The sequence below is a fragment of the Eretmochelys imbricata genome, chromosome 1, assembly GCF_965152235.1.
Source record: "Eretmochelys imbricata isolate rEreImb1 chromosome 1, rEreImb1.hap1, whole genome shotgun sequence".
Taxonomy (NCBI): domain Eukaryota; kingdom Metazoa; phylum Chordata; order Testudines; family Cheloniidae; genus Eretmochelys; species Eretmochelys imbricata.
This window is the reverse complement of record NC_135572.1, coordinates 201,444,021-201,461,598: the sequence shown is the minus strand read 5'-3', so window position 1 is coordinate 201,461,598 and position 17,578 is coordinate 201,444,021. Positions and strand designations below refer to the sequence as shown.

The following is a 17,578-nucleotide window of genomic DNA, read 5'->3' as shown; positions in this document are numbered from 1 at the left end:
AAATTCTTCCTGAAAAATCCATCACCATTTCCCCCACTAGCTGAACCTGAGAAGTTGGTAACCATTGGTAGAGAGATGCCTACCTGGGCCACAGAGACCTTTGCTGAGGTCACCCAGCCAGTGACTGGCAGCAGCAGGAATGGAACCCAGGAATCCTGATTCTGCCCGTCCTGTGCTGTCAGCACCCTGTCTACCACCCTGCTTATTTTCTCCTCTAAGGGGCGGCGACTCTGAACGTGGGGGCAGCTGCCTTTCCACCTGACAGGCACTGAACCAAAACACAGCACATGGCTAAAAGTCACCTGCAGGGTACAAGGTAGAGAGGCTAACTCCAGAATGGTGCCTGCCATCAAGGGCTGGGAGATGGGACCGCAGGGAGTTAAACCAAAGCATCTAGGGAAAGATTTGACCTTTACCAGTCCTGAAGGTCACCATGGCCGTCTGTCCCTCCCCTGCACAGTTATAAGCTGCCATCTCCACTTCATACAAGCTGCCAGGATCCAGCCTGGTCAGGGTCAGGCGCTGCTGAGTCGCAGGGATGTCTCTGACCGTCCAGTTGGCTGAAGAGTTCATAATCTGCTGAAGAACAAATAACAAGCACAGAGATCACTGGCCTGGCCGGGGGGGAGGGGTAGAAGGTTGCTGGCTTTGGTTTACTTTTAGGATGAACTTGAACTTTTGGCTAAAACTTGCAATGAAGCATGGAAAGTTTGAAAAAGTTTGTCTCACTTGACTCTCCCAGCCATTGTTTGGCTTCCTGCAAAGGAGTGCAATTTTCCAGCCCAATTTTGCAAAGCCCAGAGGTTCAGATATGTCTAGGATAAGCCTCCAAGTCTCGGGATGCTCTTCTGACCCTACTACAGCTTATCCACCCTCTAGTCCAGCAGATCTCAACCTTTCCAGACTACTGTACCCCTTTCAGGAGTCTGATTTGTCTTGCATACCCCCAAGTTTCACCTCACTCAAAAACTACTTGCTTAAAAATACAAAAGTATCACAACACTGTTACTGAGAAATTGCTTACTTCCTCATTTTGTCTGTATGAAATTTGAGTTGGTACTGACTTCACTAGTGCTTTTTAGGTAGCCTGTTGTAAAACCAGGCACATATCTAGATGAGCTGATGTACCTCCTGGAAGACCTCTGTGTACGCCCCGGGGTACACATCCCCCTGGTTGGGAACCACTGCTCTAGTCTCACCCCACCTTAATAGATACTGCAGGGTATTTAGCTGTGTAATGGTTATGCATTTCTCTCCCAAGTACTGCATGTTTAAATCTCCAAGGACTCTTCTGTCCACCATTTTGTGTTCAATTCAGCAGGCTGTCAGACCGCACCTGTGCGCGCACACACACACTGTGCTCTCTCCTGGTGACTTCACTTTTGTTCTTTCTCCTTTTGATGTTTCACTTAAGATAAAACAACGGTCATTCTGATTTAAAGGGTCCAGTTGCTCTGTGTGTCTGGACACACATAACCAGTGCCATTTATATTTGCTGTGGGAAGGCTCCCACTGAAACACAAAGGATATAATTTCCAAAAGTGCCTAAGTGAATTAGGAACCTAGGTCCCATTTACTTTCTCTGAGATTTAGGCTCCTAAGTGCCTACATCACTTTTCAAAATAGGATTTTACCCACAATCATCTATTTCCTGCTGTGCGAGTTGCCTAGATTTTCTTTTTGGCTGATCAGCCCCTGCATGTGCATAGCTATCTGTTTGCAGGTCGCAATCCATTCTGTTTAGTGTCAACAAGCCATTACCCCATGGCCATCAGCCTTCAGATACCAAATATCAGGGTGTAGCTCTTTACATCTGTTACTCAGTCATCAAGAAATGCAGGGGAAATCGAATACCATGCAATAATTTCCCCTCACAGTGTGTGAAATGCTGAGTGCCCCCTGCTAGCTCAGCACATAAGTAACAATTACAGTCCTGGACCCTTAAAATCACCTGTCCTGCTAGTGCAGGAATGGAGTGCCCATTAACAAGGACTCGGTGTTATTCAGTGCAATACCCTCAGCAGGAGAAGTGGGGTTTTAAATCCACCACCCAGTGCTGCATACACTCTAGCTGATGGCCTCTCTGATGCACCAACAAGGAAGAGAACATCAGAGAGCTGGGTCAGCTCCAGTGATACAAAACAAAACTGTCTGCACAAGGAGATATTAAGGCTCGGCTTTGTCAAATGAAATTCAATGGGAGTGGGGTGCCTAACTCCCTTAGGCTTCTTGGAAACACGCAGCCAACGGCTAAGGAGAGACATTCTCACACTGCCTAGAACATGGCAAAGAGAGTCAGTGCTATTTAAAGCTATATTGCATTACATGAGTTTATGTGACCCTCTAGTTTAACACTGAACGGAGACATGTAGGAACAAGGGGGCAGAGTTAAGGTTGTGGCCTGATCTCTGGTATTTCCTGACTTTTGAGAACTTAACCATGCAACCTTAATTTCGTTCAACATAGCGTTCTTCATGGAATATGCAGCATATGGTCATGGCCTCCAAAGGGTTTTTTAGCACAGCTTCATCTTTCAGTGTAATTGAACAGCCAGGTCTAGATGCCGCATATGAGTGAGTGGGTGTGAGAGAGAATGGGGCCTTTCTCTTTTCCTTTCTCCCAACCAAAAGAGGGGAACCTGCAACTGCAAGGATAATATTGTGCAGGCAAGCAGGTGGGACACTTCAGTGACGCTGTATAGAGAGGAGCAGTGGCAGTGCAGGCAATGTGATGAAACGGAAATGCCAAGCCTCTGCAATGTAATTTATCTTCTCTGAGTGTTTGACACTGACGGATTAACGTCTACCCTGTTTTATTTTTATTACAAAGTCTGTGGGATTGTGAGGCCAGGGAGAGGTTCCTCAGGACTGTTACATTCAAGAAAGCAGGAGCTGGGGGGAGGGAAGGGGGGTAAAGAAGAATATAAAAAACAGAGATAAATGATGGGGTAGGAGCTGACTTCCCTTAAGCTGTAGAACAGTAGAGTAGTTGCTCCCCTGTCTATAGAGTGGGTAAACATGGGTGGATATAAATCACATACTGTTTGTAAAAGTCTCTAGATCATTAATAGCAGTTGAAGTTAGCACAAAAGAAAGAATCTTTACAATCTTATTTGCTTTTCACAATTTGTGCTGTTTATTTACTTTTTTGCACTTCCTTCAGCTGACTGGTTAGTTTCACTCTCATACCATAAGGGGCCTGATTTCAAAGGCACTCAGCACACACAATTCCAGCTGAAGTCAATGGGAACTGCGAGTATTCAGAATGGCTGAGAATCAGATCCTAGGTTAGTGCCGCTCTGACGTATACGGATTTCCAACATAGTAGATCTTGTGCTCTCTCTCTCTCTCTCTCTCTCATATACACAATTTTTTAAAATTGAAATAACTCCTCCCACCTACCACCACATACACACAAATATTTCTATTCATATTAGTTTTAATTAAATCTGGATCGTTATAAAACCCAATTCTAAACATCCCTTGGGTTGGCAGTCACAGAAATGACAGTAAAGTAAGGGTTAATGGGGCTAAACCCCATATGTAGGAGACCTAAGAGGCACAAGGAAGAGTCTCCAACTGAGAATTTGGACTACACTGAAAATGTGTTAGTGCAGACTGCAGTGACCCGTGGCAACCTTCTCTGCCCTAATGACCTTCCAGGTAAAGCACTGAAAAAACAAACTGCAGCCCACAAGCTAAGATCACATGCAGAATTGGTTTCATTCCAGGATATGCTATTTGGGGGCTGCATCTTGCCCTTGCAGATGGAAAGACTCAATGATCCAGTGGTTTTATCCCCTTTCTCTATTAGATCTTGTGTCGACATCTCACGTCTTTATTTTAAATGGCTGTTTAAAGAGACATGGTTAAAGCCCAAGCCCCAGATTTCAGCTTTGTTTAGGAAAAAACACAAGGATGTTCTCAGGGGTTATAAAGTCTTATACTAGAAATGGTTTCATGAAATTAACCATTTCTCGGAAAATAGACATATTTTAAATATATATGTAATTGAAATTCTGAATTCCTCCAAATACATCAGAATTGGAGCGTGTTAGAACCTGAAATCTATATTGGTTTTCTGTCTGCGATGAAGGAAATTCAACGAGTAAATGAATAGCAGCCGGAAATTACAAAATAATACCCCCAACTTTCTAGTTTATTAAAACTAGGAAAGAATTTTTTGATTTAAAAAAAAAGGGGGGGGGGGAATTTTCATCTTGACAGCATCCCAACATTTCCAAGTGGCTGCCGGATTTTGGGCTCTGCAGTTTTTGACACCTCCCTCCAAAAATGAAGCACCTTAGCCCACTATCGGGCACTATCGAAATCTATGGCCCAGAGTTGAACTCACACAAACATAAGGAACGTGCATATTTGCATTTTAAACAGGAGTTGTGTTTCAGGATGAAAATTTGAGGTTCATCATTCTGAATATTAATTAACACTTATAATCTGATGTGTTAAAATAACATTCCAGGTTGCAAGCAGTGGAATTTTTTCTCTGGCCTATCCGTCTGAAAGTCCCAGCAATGGATTCACACCAGGAGGAGCATCGGGAGTGCTCTGTTTGGTCAAAGACATTTTGTGATGTTACAAGGGGTTAATCCCTGAAACAAGGCAAGGATAGTTACCAGAGCAATAACAGCTCACTCCACACCACTAAGTAGGTTGTGTACTCACCATCTTGTCACGTATTGGCTTTCAGGAGAAAGCCTAGAAAAACAGGTAGTTTGGGACTTTCCCTGAAGATTTAGGATTATTAGGACAGCTACCGTACCTGTCAGCATAGCAATCCTGCACATCAGGTCCCAGCCTTGCTATTTGTTGGACAGCACCATTTAGTTAGTGGGGTGGATGCATTTACCATTGTTGGGTTTTGCAAATGAAAAGGAACTGTAATTTTGTTGCCTGCATTCTGTACCTTTAAGTTATTATTTATTGTTTATGTTACCATAGCACCAAGGAGTGCTCTCTGGCTTTGCAGTCGCTTGTCGTTGGGTGATTTGGCCCAGACACAGGACATTACAGAGCGAGTCAATGTGCGCTCTTCCCTAGAGACGGAGTTTCAGAAACCTAGGACATCCCAGCAACAAAAGCAGGAAGAAACCAAATGTTGCAGATAAGGCACATCTGATTGCAAGGGTGAGTGACTGTCCCCATGGGGTGAGTGGGTGCACTTGGAATGTACTGTAGGTAACTGCTCAGTGCAGTCACAAATTCACCTACAGAACGTCAGTGATGGAAACATGGAAGCAGCATGCATGGTGGTACCTTCCGATGCTTCACAGTGTAGTAAAGGATGGGGGCCCTGCCGTCGTGTCGCGGTCTCCACACCAGCTCGTAGCAGTCCGTCTTGGACGTCCTGGGAGAACTGAGGATGATGGGAGCCTCAGCCGGAGACACCTGCCCTCTGTTAGTCACGCACTGGAGAGATGCTTCCAGCGCAGTAGGCTTAGGCCTTTGCAGCATGGCTTTCTCCTTCAGAGCCTTGTCGCTGGACGGCGGCGTGGGGGACTGAGCTGAGCCTGACCTGGAGTCTCGCCATGACTTCATAGTTGTTCCTGAAATATGAATTGGGGGTGGAGGGAGTGGGGACAGACAGAACAAATGCCATTTTATATCACCAGTAAATGCAGAGATAGTAAGAAGCTACCTCAATCCTCCTGTTAGCCCTGGTGCCATGAACCTTAGAGGAACCATACCCAAGCTTCCCAAGAGCTGTTAGGCGGCTGCATCCATTTCACTCTGTCTGAATGACGTTCTCCATCACATATACCTATAACACACCCCTCCATCTCTCCCACAATAACAATGGGGCACATGGACACCGGGGCTGATTGCAGAGAGGGCAGCTTCCTATAGCTCTGTAGCACCTCTTACCACAGACAGGCCCGGTGGGGCCCCACACCTTCCTGTGATGATAAAACTCGAAGGAGACAAGTGGCACTTGTTGTAACATAGCCAGCTCCTACCACGAGACATGGAGATCCTAGGGTGAGGAGCCAGCTGGGGGTGCCCTAGCAATTTGGAGGTAAGCTGCTAGAAGAGCAGGACAGCTGAAACACAAGCAGGACAGAAAGGAGGTATCAGCCCTTTCGTACTCCAGTGACTTATTTGTACATTAGTCCCTTGAATTAAAGCACCGATGTCTGCGGAAAGGTAACTTGTGAACTCTACTGAAGACTCACCAGGCTGGGCAGTCCTCAGGTGCACCATGGCTTGTGCACTGCCAACTTCATTCTCTGCCACGCACTGATATATCCCGTCATCCTCAGGCCCCACGCTCATCACCCGCAGAGCCTTACGGGACAGCCGGAACCGATGGTTGGAAGAGAGAGGCACGGCATTGCGCAGCCACATGACCGAGGGCTGGGGGTTCCCTCGCACCTCGCAGGTGAACTTTGCACTCTGACCCCAGGGGATGATCTGCTGGGACAGCTCCATGGTGACCTCGGGAGGTTCTGTCAAGCAAAAACCATGAAACAACAACTTGCTTTAGCTCTACCAGAGAGCACAGCACTACCATGACTGGTCATTCGCTTCTAGTAGAAACAGGGGTTGGAAAACTAAGCCTCAACCAAGAAAAGTCCTCCTTCTTGATGGGGTCCCCCAGGGATCCACCCTGTCACCCCTCCTCTCCAGTCTCCACAGGAGACCACTCAGTGAGGTGGTGAGATGCCACATGTCCAGTGTCAATAGTATGTCAATGACACACAGCTGTGTATCCCATTTTTCCCCAGTGCCACTACAAGGGTGTCCCAATGCCTACAAGAGAGCAGTGCCTGGATGAAATACAGCTGGCTCAAACCAAACCTGTTCAAGTCCCAGCTAATGCCTATTAGGATATAGATATTCAGGCCTGTCTGTAAAGGCCTATACTTTAAGAATTTAGGTATATGTTGATCATTTAGCTAGTAATAGAGGTATACAAGAAAGAACCTGTGTAAGGGCCTTCTCTCTCTGTGACAGTCTGAGGCCCTGTTCTTAGGCCAATGCCTTTGGCTAAGCAGCAGAGGCAGCCATAAGCTGGGAAGCAAATGGTCCCCTCCTCACATTCCAAACTAGTCAATATGGGGCTGTTAGGAAGGTGATCTGATCTATCACCTCCAGAGAAAGGGAAGAGCCTAGAAGATGTAAAAGGAAATTTAGTTTGATAGTTTTCTGTCTGGTAAGAACTCACTTATCAGTAGACACAGCTGGGAAACCCTTATGTCTTTATAGATGTAGTTGTGAAATCCTCACTTCTGTATTGTTTTGTCATTATAGTTCCCACTTTGCTGTTGTTTATTTGCATGGTCTCTGTCTGCTGTATAATTAATTTTGCTGGGTGTAAACTAATTAAGGTTGTGGGATATAATTGGTTAGCTAAACATGTTACAATATGTTAGGATTGGTTAGGTAAATTTCAGTAGAATATTGGTTAAGGTATAGCTAAGAATATTACTATTTAAATTAGGGGCAAGCAGGAAATAAGTTCGGATTCGAAAATAAGGAAAAAGGAACTTGGATTTAAGCTTGCTGGAAGTTTACCCCAATAAACGTCGAATTGTTTGCACCTTCGGACTTCGGACATTGTTGCTCTCTGTTCATGCAAGAAGGACCAGGGAAGTGGGAGTGCGAAGGAATAAGCTCTCTAACAATGCCTGTCGGAAAGGGGAAATGCTTTGCGGAATTATCTGGGACTTCTCTTCCTAAACGTTCTTCCCCCAGATGGAGCCTCCTTATCCACGGACTCTGAAGTCTGCTAGGGTCCCTTCCCATGCAGATTTAAATGTACCTGGGAAGCGCTAGATACTATGCTAATGGGTGCTATAGAGTACCTTAAGACAGAAATATAAATAATAAAATAAAATAAATAAATCACAGTGGAACCTGTGGGTGAAAGGGGCAGGCGATGGAGTCCCCAGGGGTAAATCCATCACCTCACGCTAAAACTGACGCTAAAGACACCAGCAAGGAGTGTGGGTTCACTTCACATTATAATGGAGGTGGAGCAGATATTTCTCCCTGAAACAGGTGCTAGGAGAAAGCTCAGGCTCTGTCTGGGGAGATGGGAGGAAAGCTGCAGCAGTACTCACCAAACACCTGAACGTTATAGAATATGAACACGGCTCCAGCCTCGCCCACCCCATTGTCAGCCATGCAGCTGTAGGTGCCGGAGTCTTCCTCGCTGGTGGCGTCGATCAGTAGGTTGCTGAGCAGGAAGCGGGTCTTGTTGTAGCCAGAAATACTGGAGCCGTTCTTGGCCCAGGTGACCCGGGGAGGCGGGATCCCGCTAGCCACACATTCCAATATGAGGCTTTGACCTTTGGTGACGATGATGGTCTGAGCCTCCGGGGGATAGATTATCCGCGCCGCCTCTGCTGCGGAGCCTGGTGAAGTGGGAGAAGAAAAAGAATCAGACACTGCAGCTCCTACAAATGGGAACATGCCTTGTACAGAGCACTGACCTGGGGCAGCGGCAACCCAAGAATGCTTGCTTCCTCCAGACAATAGGACAGATGGACACACCATACAGGCTGAGAAACTTGGTAGTTCTTATGGGACCAAAGTGCAGAGGACCCAGTCAAGCAGTGGAGTTCAGAGCCTTGCTCCCAGGTCTACATGCTCCTCAGAGGGTGTAACAATTCCACAGGGCAGCTGCATGCGCATGCATGTGCAGCACAGAGAACAGACCGTTCGACCTACTGGGAAAACTACAGCCTCCCACCATCTGCTGCAAGGGAAGTTTTCCAGGAGCGAATACTGGCAGTCTGTACATAAAGCTACAATAATAGAACAGGGGGGCTGCACAAGTAAACACTCAACAGTCAAGAGGTGCCAAAGATAACGTCGCACACGCAAAGGGGGATGGGTTGGAGGGCAGGAACCCAAAATGTTTAAGGGGAGGCATCTTACGTCGCACACGGAGTCTGTCACTGGAGACGGAGGTTTTCACTTCCTGAGTCACGGGGTTGTAGGCAGCACATTTGTACGTTCCTTCATCCTCCTGGCTGGCATTGACTATCTGAAGGTTCCCAGACGGCATGATCAGGTAGTTGTCTGTAAGGGAAAAGAAGAGAGGAACTTCTCTGTGAGGAGCTATTCTACCAGCCAGATAACATCTCAGGAGTAGGTTCCAAACATGCCTGGGCAAAGGAAAGGGAGAAGGTGGGCAAAGAGGAGGGAAAGAGAGCTGGATACATCAGCATCTCAGGCAGGGTTCTCCTGGAAATAAGCTGATTCAGTCTCAGAATCGGGATAAGGAGAGAACTGATTTGGGGAGGAGGAAGATGAATGGACCTTCTGGTGAAGTTAAATGGTAACAAGTACAGATGGGCTCAAGTGGCAACATTCAGACCTGGATTTCAAAACTTCCCAAGGGTTCATAGGGGTTCAGAGCCGGGGCTTTGGTTCTAACCCATCTCTAGTCACATGGGCGAATAATTAATTTCAACAAAATTAAATTTAGGATTTATTCAACTCATGCCCCCTCCTTTTTCTCTTTGCAAATTGTTGTTGAGCATGGCTCCCTCAGGTACGGCTGCCTGGGGACATCACAGAGACCAGGCAGCAGCTCAGAAAGGAGCAGCTGTGGGGGAGACATACATCAGGCAGTGGGCCGAGAGGGCTTATTCTCTGCAAAACTGGAGAGCTAGAGGGAAGAGTAAAGGCAGAGCCAGCGGATATGGAGACGTGACAGAGCTCGGTGGGACAGAAGCACTGGGTAGCAAAGAGAGAAGAGGGACCCACCCCTCCCTGAATGCAGCTCACCTCTGGAGGCCTCCAGCCACTCCTGTTTCACACTGTAGCGCACCTGGGCTTTGGGGTGGCTTTCGGGCAGGTCACATGCAATCACAGCTGTGTTCCCTTCATCCACTTCAATCACATGCTGGCCATCAAATTTGAAGTCTTTGATCTCTGTTAAGAGGACAGTAACAGTAAGTCTTAGCATTGGAGTGGCAAATTCAGGAGTTAATGGAAAGGAGTAAATAAAACCAACCAAACAAACTAAAAACAACAACAACCTGAGGTATATTCAGTACATAAAGTTGTAATTCAGCTAGATTCCAAAGATGGGGAACAAGACTGCATATAGTTAACACTGGGCCCTTCTATCCTATCCTTAGGACTTCAAAGAGCTTTACAAATATTGATTCGGCTTCCTGACACCCCCATGGAGCAGGTCTTCCATGTCCATACAGATTAGGTTGGCTGGGAGGGATAGCTCAGTGGTTTGAGCATTGGCCTGCTAAACCCAGGGTTGTGAGCTCAATCCTTGAGGGAGCCATTTAGGGATCTGGGGCAAAAACTGGGGATTGGTGCTGCTCTGAGCAGAGGGCTGGACTGGATGACCTCCCGAGGTCTCTTCCAACTCTGATATTCTATGAATGCACAAAGCTAGTCACGCTCTGGATCTTGTTTGTGGTGTGAAGAGTATCCTCTTCCTGTTGTCTGACCTTTACCACCTCAGGTTTGGAGTCAGGACCCAGTTCAGTGCATCTTGGCAATGGATGGTACTGAAGAGGTGCCCTCAGCGATGAGGGGAACTGGGCTGGTGTCAGAACGCCGCTCCTTTCTATCACCTACTAGCTCCGAAAAGGGCTCAATCAAGAAACTTTGCAAATAAAATGCTGTGTATGAACATGAGAAATCCCAGCCCAAAAAGGTAACTTACTGAGCAACTGAAAATTGAGATTCGAAAGGTAAGTGCCATTTCAAACATAACTGTAGCCGTGCTGCCTAGAAGCTACCACAAACGTGAGCTGAGCCTGTGCAGACAGGGTTCAAAGGCTAGGTAAGACAGAAGAGAGGATTACATCATGACCCTTTGACTTTGCCTGAACACCTCAAATATGGTTAGAAAATTATATCCATTCTCCTAAGTGGGGAGGACGGTCTTGAACTAGAAAATGTGGGGGCTGTGAGGATTAATTCATTAATGTCTGTGAGGTGTTTTGAGATCCTCTGATGGAAGGTGCTGGAAATGGGTAAAAATATTTGCTGCCCAGATCTTCCTCCTCTGGATTCAGTTCTACCTCTAATTATGCATTCACTGCTCCTACTGACTTCACTAGGAACTTGCTGGGGTGCATCTGAGGGAAGAATTGTACAACTGTGAAAGACTCAAGTTGGGTTCTGGGTTCTCCCTCATCTCACATGTCCTCAGTGACATTGCCATCTCTGGACAGCTGCTGTGCACCAAATCGGGGGTGGGAGTGGGCAGAGCTTTCTTAGCTGACACCAGGGAAAGGCAAAGAGCAGGATCAAGTGTGAAGGTTACTATGGACAATGCTTTGTGGATCTAAACTAACTATTCAGCCCCTGGATAGTATGGTGATGAATGCTATGCATCCTCTCATGCTATACATCCCAAACAGATGGATTAGACCAGTGACTCTCAGCCTTTCCAGACTACTGTGTCCCTTTCAGGAGTCTGATTTGTCTTGCGTACCCCCAAGTTTCACCTCACTTAAAAACTACTTGCTTACAAAATCAGACATAAAAATACAAAAGCATCACAGCACACTGTTACTGAGAAATTGCTTATGTTCTCATTTTTACCATATAGTTATAAATCAATTGGAATATAAATATTGTACTCACATTTCAGTGTATAGTATATAGAACAGTGTAAACAAGTCATTGTCTGTATTAAATTTTAGTTTATACTGACTTTGCTAGAACTTTTTATGTAGCCTGTTGTAAAACTAGGCAAATATCTGGATGAGTGGATGTACCCCCTTGGAAGATCTCTACGTACCCCTGATTGAGAACCACTGGTTTAGACAGATGAGAGCATAGTAGTAGATAGATAGATTCAAGAGATTTAGAAGGCAAACTTTGGGCGTAGAGGGGGAAAAAAAGATCTTATTTCAACTCGCAGACTTGAAAGATTTGATCTGGAAGCAAATGGAGAAGAATTAATTTGGAACAGGAAGGAAAAAGTCATTTTCAGAGTCCACTTTTGTGACCACAACCACCACTTCAAACTCTTCCATTGCCTGAATACTAAGTATCTCCGCGCAGGGAATTCTTGCTCGAGTCAAATGCTTGACAGCCACAGGCTGGCTTACCACTAGATTATTATTGTGTCCTAAGGTTCCCCCATCCCCAGTTTGTTTGGGGAGATGTTGGAGGGGATGGGAGGATCACAGAAAAAACAGAATGAAATTGGTCTCTACATGCAACTATTCACATAAAAATTAAAATCAGTTTTAAAGATACCGGAGAGGAAGAAAGGCTCTCAAGACTGGCTAAGAACTGGACTTTGGCCAAGTTCCTTTGTCTGCTGAACCAGTTACCCACACCATGCCCTGAACATATACCACATTCCTGAGGGCTAAAAAAACCCAACAGAGGATGCCTTTAAGAGAGAATGAGAGTACCAGACCAAGAGGAATAGATCAGGTTTCAAAAGGGAAGGCATTTGACGTGACACCTGCCTGCTGGTACATTTGAGAAATCCATTAGGATAGAATGTTTTGACAGAGCTATTCACGCCCCCCCGCCCCCCGCCAGTACAGTCCTCCACCTTCCTTCTCCCCTGCTGTCTATGTTCTTCCAGCTGCACTTCTCAACCAGCTCCACATGAGGCAAAGAGTTAGAGGCCATAATGGAAACATTGCAATGACTGTCTGCTAGTCTTTATGAGCTGACTGACCCCTTCTCATCAGAACCTGCTCCTCCACCACCCTGCACAGCTGACCCTTCCTGAAAAAGCTCAGTGACCTCAGAGACACACCAGCTAGGCCATTGCCTCACCATGGAAATGTCTCTGTAACAAGACTAGGACTCAGATGAACTCAGTATGAACCATCTACACGTTGCTCCTATTGGGGGTGGGGATGGAAAGCAGGAAAGTATCTCTCTCTCTCTTTTTTAATACTACTCAGAAGACTCAGAGCAGATAGCAAGGTGAAATGGCCTGAGTCAGGTAACGCTTCAGGTCTATGCCAGCCACTCAGAAGCTGAGAGCAGCAATGCAGCTGAGTCTAAGACAATTCCAGTCCCAGACTGGTAGTGGCAGGATTGCCAAACCCACAACATCAAAGACTAGAAGATAAACAAAAATAAACCGAGGAGACCTATTTCCAAACCCATTCCTAGTGCAGATGCTCCTGTAAGCCTGTATGTGCACTACAGCATAGTAGCATTGAGAGCCAGTGCATCTCAACTCACTTATAGGGCAGGGAGATGCATCTACTATAGCCCTTAAACCAAGTTTGGGAACCAACCTGTTTGAAAGTGCTTTAAACAAAGTGCTAGCTACCCTGGTTCCTGGTAACAGTTTGACCAGACAGTGTGGATGAAATCAACCCATGCTTTGACCAACTGCAAGTAAAGTGGAACATGGCTCTTCTAGCAAATGTTTGCAAGTGTTTCCTGAGTCCTGCAAGCCCAGCTCACAGGAATGTTAAAGAGATGAACATTTATTTCAGGAATTTGATTGCAGTACCTGCTGTGGGGTGATGCAACGTCTTTGCATTGGGACACTAGGTCAAGTAGGTAGTGGCACTGTGTTTTAAGGACCCTGCATCTTCAGCACCTTGCAGCAATATGCTATGACATTGCAACAATACTTAAAGTTGCATCTTCCATAGCATGACCTCGCATTGACACACTTCTTCAGAGTGGCATGACACTGCATTGAAACGAGACCACATTGCCTCTTCAAAGCATAATGTAACAGCAACACAGTATGACCTACACCACCACGACTTTGTGCAGCAGTGTGCCATTATCACAAACACAATTATTTTCTTCCTTGGAACCAATACAAATCCACGGCCCGCACAGCCTCAGGCAGCTCAGAGAGCAGGGATCAGAAGAGCTCGTGGATCGCAGACTACACATGACCTTCCCTTGGCAGACCGGGAGAGTGGAAAAATGTGTTTTCATTCTCTGGGATTTATACCAGCTCTCCAACAGCAAAGACAACTCTGGCTCCAAGGTTCTCCCACCCACAGTCCTGGAAAAGTGACATGAAATTTCTCAAAACAGACTTTCTGATTAAAGCAAGATTCTTCTTAATTTTAAATAAAAACCAGCTCCCTTGGCAATGTACTGAAAAACTTTCCCAAACGTATTCGTTGTCAGGCGTGTTGTTTAGAGACGGTTCTAGTGCCCAGATTCAAGAAGCAGGGAGGGAGAAGGTTGAAAAGAGAAGGAGAGGTTTAGCAATGTCATAACAATGATTTGCAGCGAACGTGCTCAAGACTTCAAGAATTTCTTGGCATCATTCAATTAAAAATAATAAAAAACAGGAATAAGAGTGAACTTCAGAAACATGATTAATCCTTTAGGACAAGCGGAGAAGGGGAGCCATGTTTCCACTGAGTATTAAAGCCAGATGAAGGTTAACTCTTAACATGCAGCACATTCTGTTCCCCTGATAATGAATGTTACCCTGGGGGAGGGGAAGGGTGCTGTCTCCTCTGACACTTGATCAAGGGATTAAGCTGGAAAAGACACAAACAGAAGGGGGCGGAGAAAAGGAGAGAAGCAGAAGTCTGCCTGCCCATATCACACATACTTCTCTGATCATCAAAATATAAACGAGCATCAGGAAAATTAATGTGCACCCTGGTGGTCTGAATTAATCACGGCCAAATTACGATCTCATTGCCAAGGCCCAGGCTCCAGCAGTGCTGGCAGGGGTTTATATGAACACAGAGAGACCCAGAAGAGCAGAGAGGCCTAAGAGCCAGTGAGCTTGGAGAAAGAAAGAGACCAACACCTCAGATGCAGAGCAGCTCACCAGTGAACATAGTTCTTTAGGACACGGAAAATAACGAGATTTCTGCAATTAGAGAGAGTGTTTCAGACACTGAGCTGAGTGTCTAGAGGGGAAGGATGGTCCTGAGGTTAACACATAGATCTCAGAGTTGGGACTCCTGGGGTTTATGGTTGCTTGTGCCACCCACTCGGTGTGCAGCCTTCAATGAGTCGCTTTGCTTTTCTGTGCTTCATTTGCCCTCACCTATAAAGCGGGGATAATATCTCGCTGCCGCACGGGAGGGTGCAGAGCCAGAGGCTGGTGAGACGGGCAAGTAGGACACTGCACCCCATATTCTTCAGTGATATTATGATATGATTATGGCATAATGATGATGCATTTTGTACAAGACAGGTCATGTAGGTGTCATTGGAAAAGTTATGAGTTGCTGAATAGGATTATCCTGTTTGTATGCATGTATCATTTTTGTATCTAAAGTTAGGAATATTGACTATGTATCTGTATTTCAATCGTGCTTACTCTGGGTGACACCCACAGCTAGCCTTTCTAGTACAACAATGAAGAAGGGCGGGGATGCACGACTCTATGAGCTTACACTGTACAAATCCCTGTGCAGTGCCAGACAGTATAATTCTGGCTTTATACTCCAGAGGGGGGTGCATGCCTGGGGAGCTGAGAGTTACCTTGGCTGTAGCCCTTCTATTATTAATTCATGCAGTGGCTGGTTAGAGAGCCTGCATGTAACTGCAGCTGGGTGTGTCCCTACCTGGGTGAATGCTGTGGAAGTGTAGGACCAGGAGCGGGTCTGCAGCTTGTCACAGCAGCACAGTGAGAGACGGAGCCCAAGCTGGTGGGTCAGAGGGCTCAATGGTACCCCAGTTCCAGGTGGCACCCCGGGGGGGGAACCCGTCATAGGATGGTCTTGAGGTTAACACATAGATCTCAGAGTTGGGGCTCCTGGGGTTTATGGTTGCTTGTGCTACCCATTCAGTGTGCGGCCTTCAATGAGTTGCTTTGCTTTTCTGTGCTTCATTTTCCCCCAGCTGTAAAGTGGGGATAATATCTCCCTGTCGCACGGGAGGGTGCAGAGCCAAAGGCTGGTGAGATGGGCAAGCATCAGTGGGGCCCTCCACCCCCAGACCTCCAGGAGTACGACCCTTTGATATCACAACAGCTACTCTGCCAATCCAGGGAAGAGGGGTATCCACCCCCCCTTCCTCCCTGCATCTCTCAGCCCACCAGCCTAGTCTCTGGGGGAGCTGAGAGTGAGGAAATGGGTGGGAGTGGAGAGAGCCAAGAGCAGTGATAGGGGAGGCAGTGGGGAGCCATGACAAGCAGAGAAAGGAGAGAGGCACCAAGAGAGGAAGAGAAGGGAAAGATAAGGAACTTAAAGCACGGGACACAGAATATATTATTTTGACTATCAGTTATTCAAAAGTTTAATGCCAGATTGTTCCCGTAAATGACCATACCCCACAAATAATGTTTAGTTGTATCTGTAAGTGGCTTCCACCTAGGCCTTTGGAGTTCAAACCTGCCTCCCATAGGGCACGTGTTTGCCCATGCGCACTCACAACCTACATACAAACAGGTCTGGCAAACAGAGGGGAAGTGTGGTCATATCTGGGCTGAGGTGCTGCTGCAAAGATAGTGCCAGTACCTACCTGGCCCGGCCCGGTGGGGGTGTCACGTGAGCTGGAGGGACCCCAAGGACTCCTTTCTGCAGGCAGGCGAGATGGGGAATTTTGAGACCAGCAGAAGCTGCAGGCGACAGCTTCTCCTGCACACTCACTGACCGTCTGTATTTGGCTCTACTCCCCACATCCAGCCAGCTCCTACCTGCCTTCCCTATCCCCAAATCCCATGCTAGACCCTACCACTGCTCTATTTCCCTACTCACTGTGGTTGCCCATTGGGACCTTAACCTTAAATTCACTGGGGAGCTGTGATAGCCCAATTCATCACTGTCTGTGAAGAACTTTGAGACCATCAGATGGAGGGCACTGGGGATGGCTGAGCTCCAACTGTGCTGAAGCCACCGTTTTAAGAAAAATAGGGTTAGCTCTTGTTCTCTTTAGGGTGGGCTGTGGACAGAGAGAGAAAGGCAGCCTCTGTCTGTGCCTGTGTGTTTAGGCCCCTGCTGGCACGGCGATGGACAGGGCAAAGAATCATCCTAGGACTAGTAGGAGAGCCCTCGTTTGGAGGAACTAAGGCCCTTGGGTACTACAGCAAGGGGGCCAGGTAAGTACATGGACTAGACAGATCAGTTCGGATAAGACCCAAGTGGGAGACCATGTGGAACTAAAAAGTACAGGCCCCAAGGGCTTGAGCCTTCCCTACTGCCTTCACGCCAGGGGTGGAGAAGAATCACTGTGGGAAGTAGGACCTCTGAGAACAGGAAATGGCAAGGCTCCTCCAGCTCAAAGCAAGGGGGTAGTTATTCCTCACTAATTCTCATTTTGGCTGCCAGAGCCCCATGGGGTTAGAGTTCTCCGCCTGCACTAAGCCGCATCCCAGTTGTCGGTCTCCTCCCCGCGAGGAGTAACAGATGCAGCCCTCTCCGAGTGCCACAGCGAGATGCACACAATCCCATTCTCCCCACCTCCTTCATGCATGCCGGTCCTCTCACAGTCACCCCCAAGCCTCCCAGGAGCAGTGTTCAGATCCCCTTCAAACAGCTCCTCACGCACGCACCCCTCATCGTATGCTAACGTCCCATCATGTCCCCACATCCCCTCCCCCCCCCCACATTCCAAGCCACATCATGACCAACATGCCTCCCTTCTGGTGACTGACTCAGGAAGCGCCGCCTGTGTTTTCATTCCCCCCCGCCCCACACCACCCCTGGCCTTGTAGC

At 47.0% G+C, this 17,578-nt stretch overlaps 2 protein-coding genes across 2 annotated transcripts in view; both read right to left on the bottom strand.

Annotated features, from left to right (window-relative positions):
• Nucleotides 1-17,578, bottom strand: part of GTPBP8 (GTP binding protein 8) — a 385,924-nt gene that overhangs the window by 130,548 nt on the left and 237,798 nt on the right. The gene's annotated exons all lie outside the window — the stretch shown is intronic.
• Nucleotides 1-17,578, bottom strand: part of BOC (BOC cell adhesion associated, oncogene regulated) — a 105,422-nt gene that overhangs the window by 11,393 nt on the left and 76,451 nt on the right. Inside the window, exons 4-9 of the mRNA XM_077817938.1 lie at nucleotides 9,756-9,902; nucleotides 8,901-9,044; nucleotides 8,081-8,374; nucleotides 6,191-6,463; nucleotides 5,274-5,563; nucleotides 411-579 (exon numbers count right to left, since the gene is read on the bottom strand). Coding sequence (XP_077674064.1) covers nucleotides 411-579; nucleotides 5,274-5,563; nucleotides 6,191-6,463; nucleotides 8,081-8,374; nucleotides 8,901-9,044; nucleotides 9,756-9,902 — 1,317 coding nt within the window. The remainder of the gene's footprint in view (nucleotides 1-410; nucleotides 580-5,273; nucleotides 5,564-6,190; nucleotides 6,464-8,080; nucleotides 8,375-8,900; nucleotides 9,045-9,755; nucleotides 9,903-17,578) is intronic.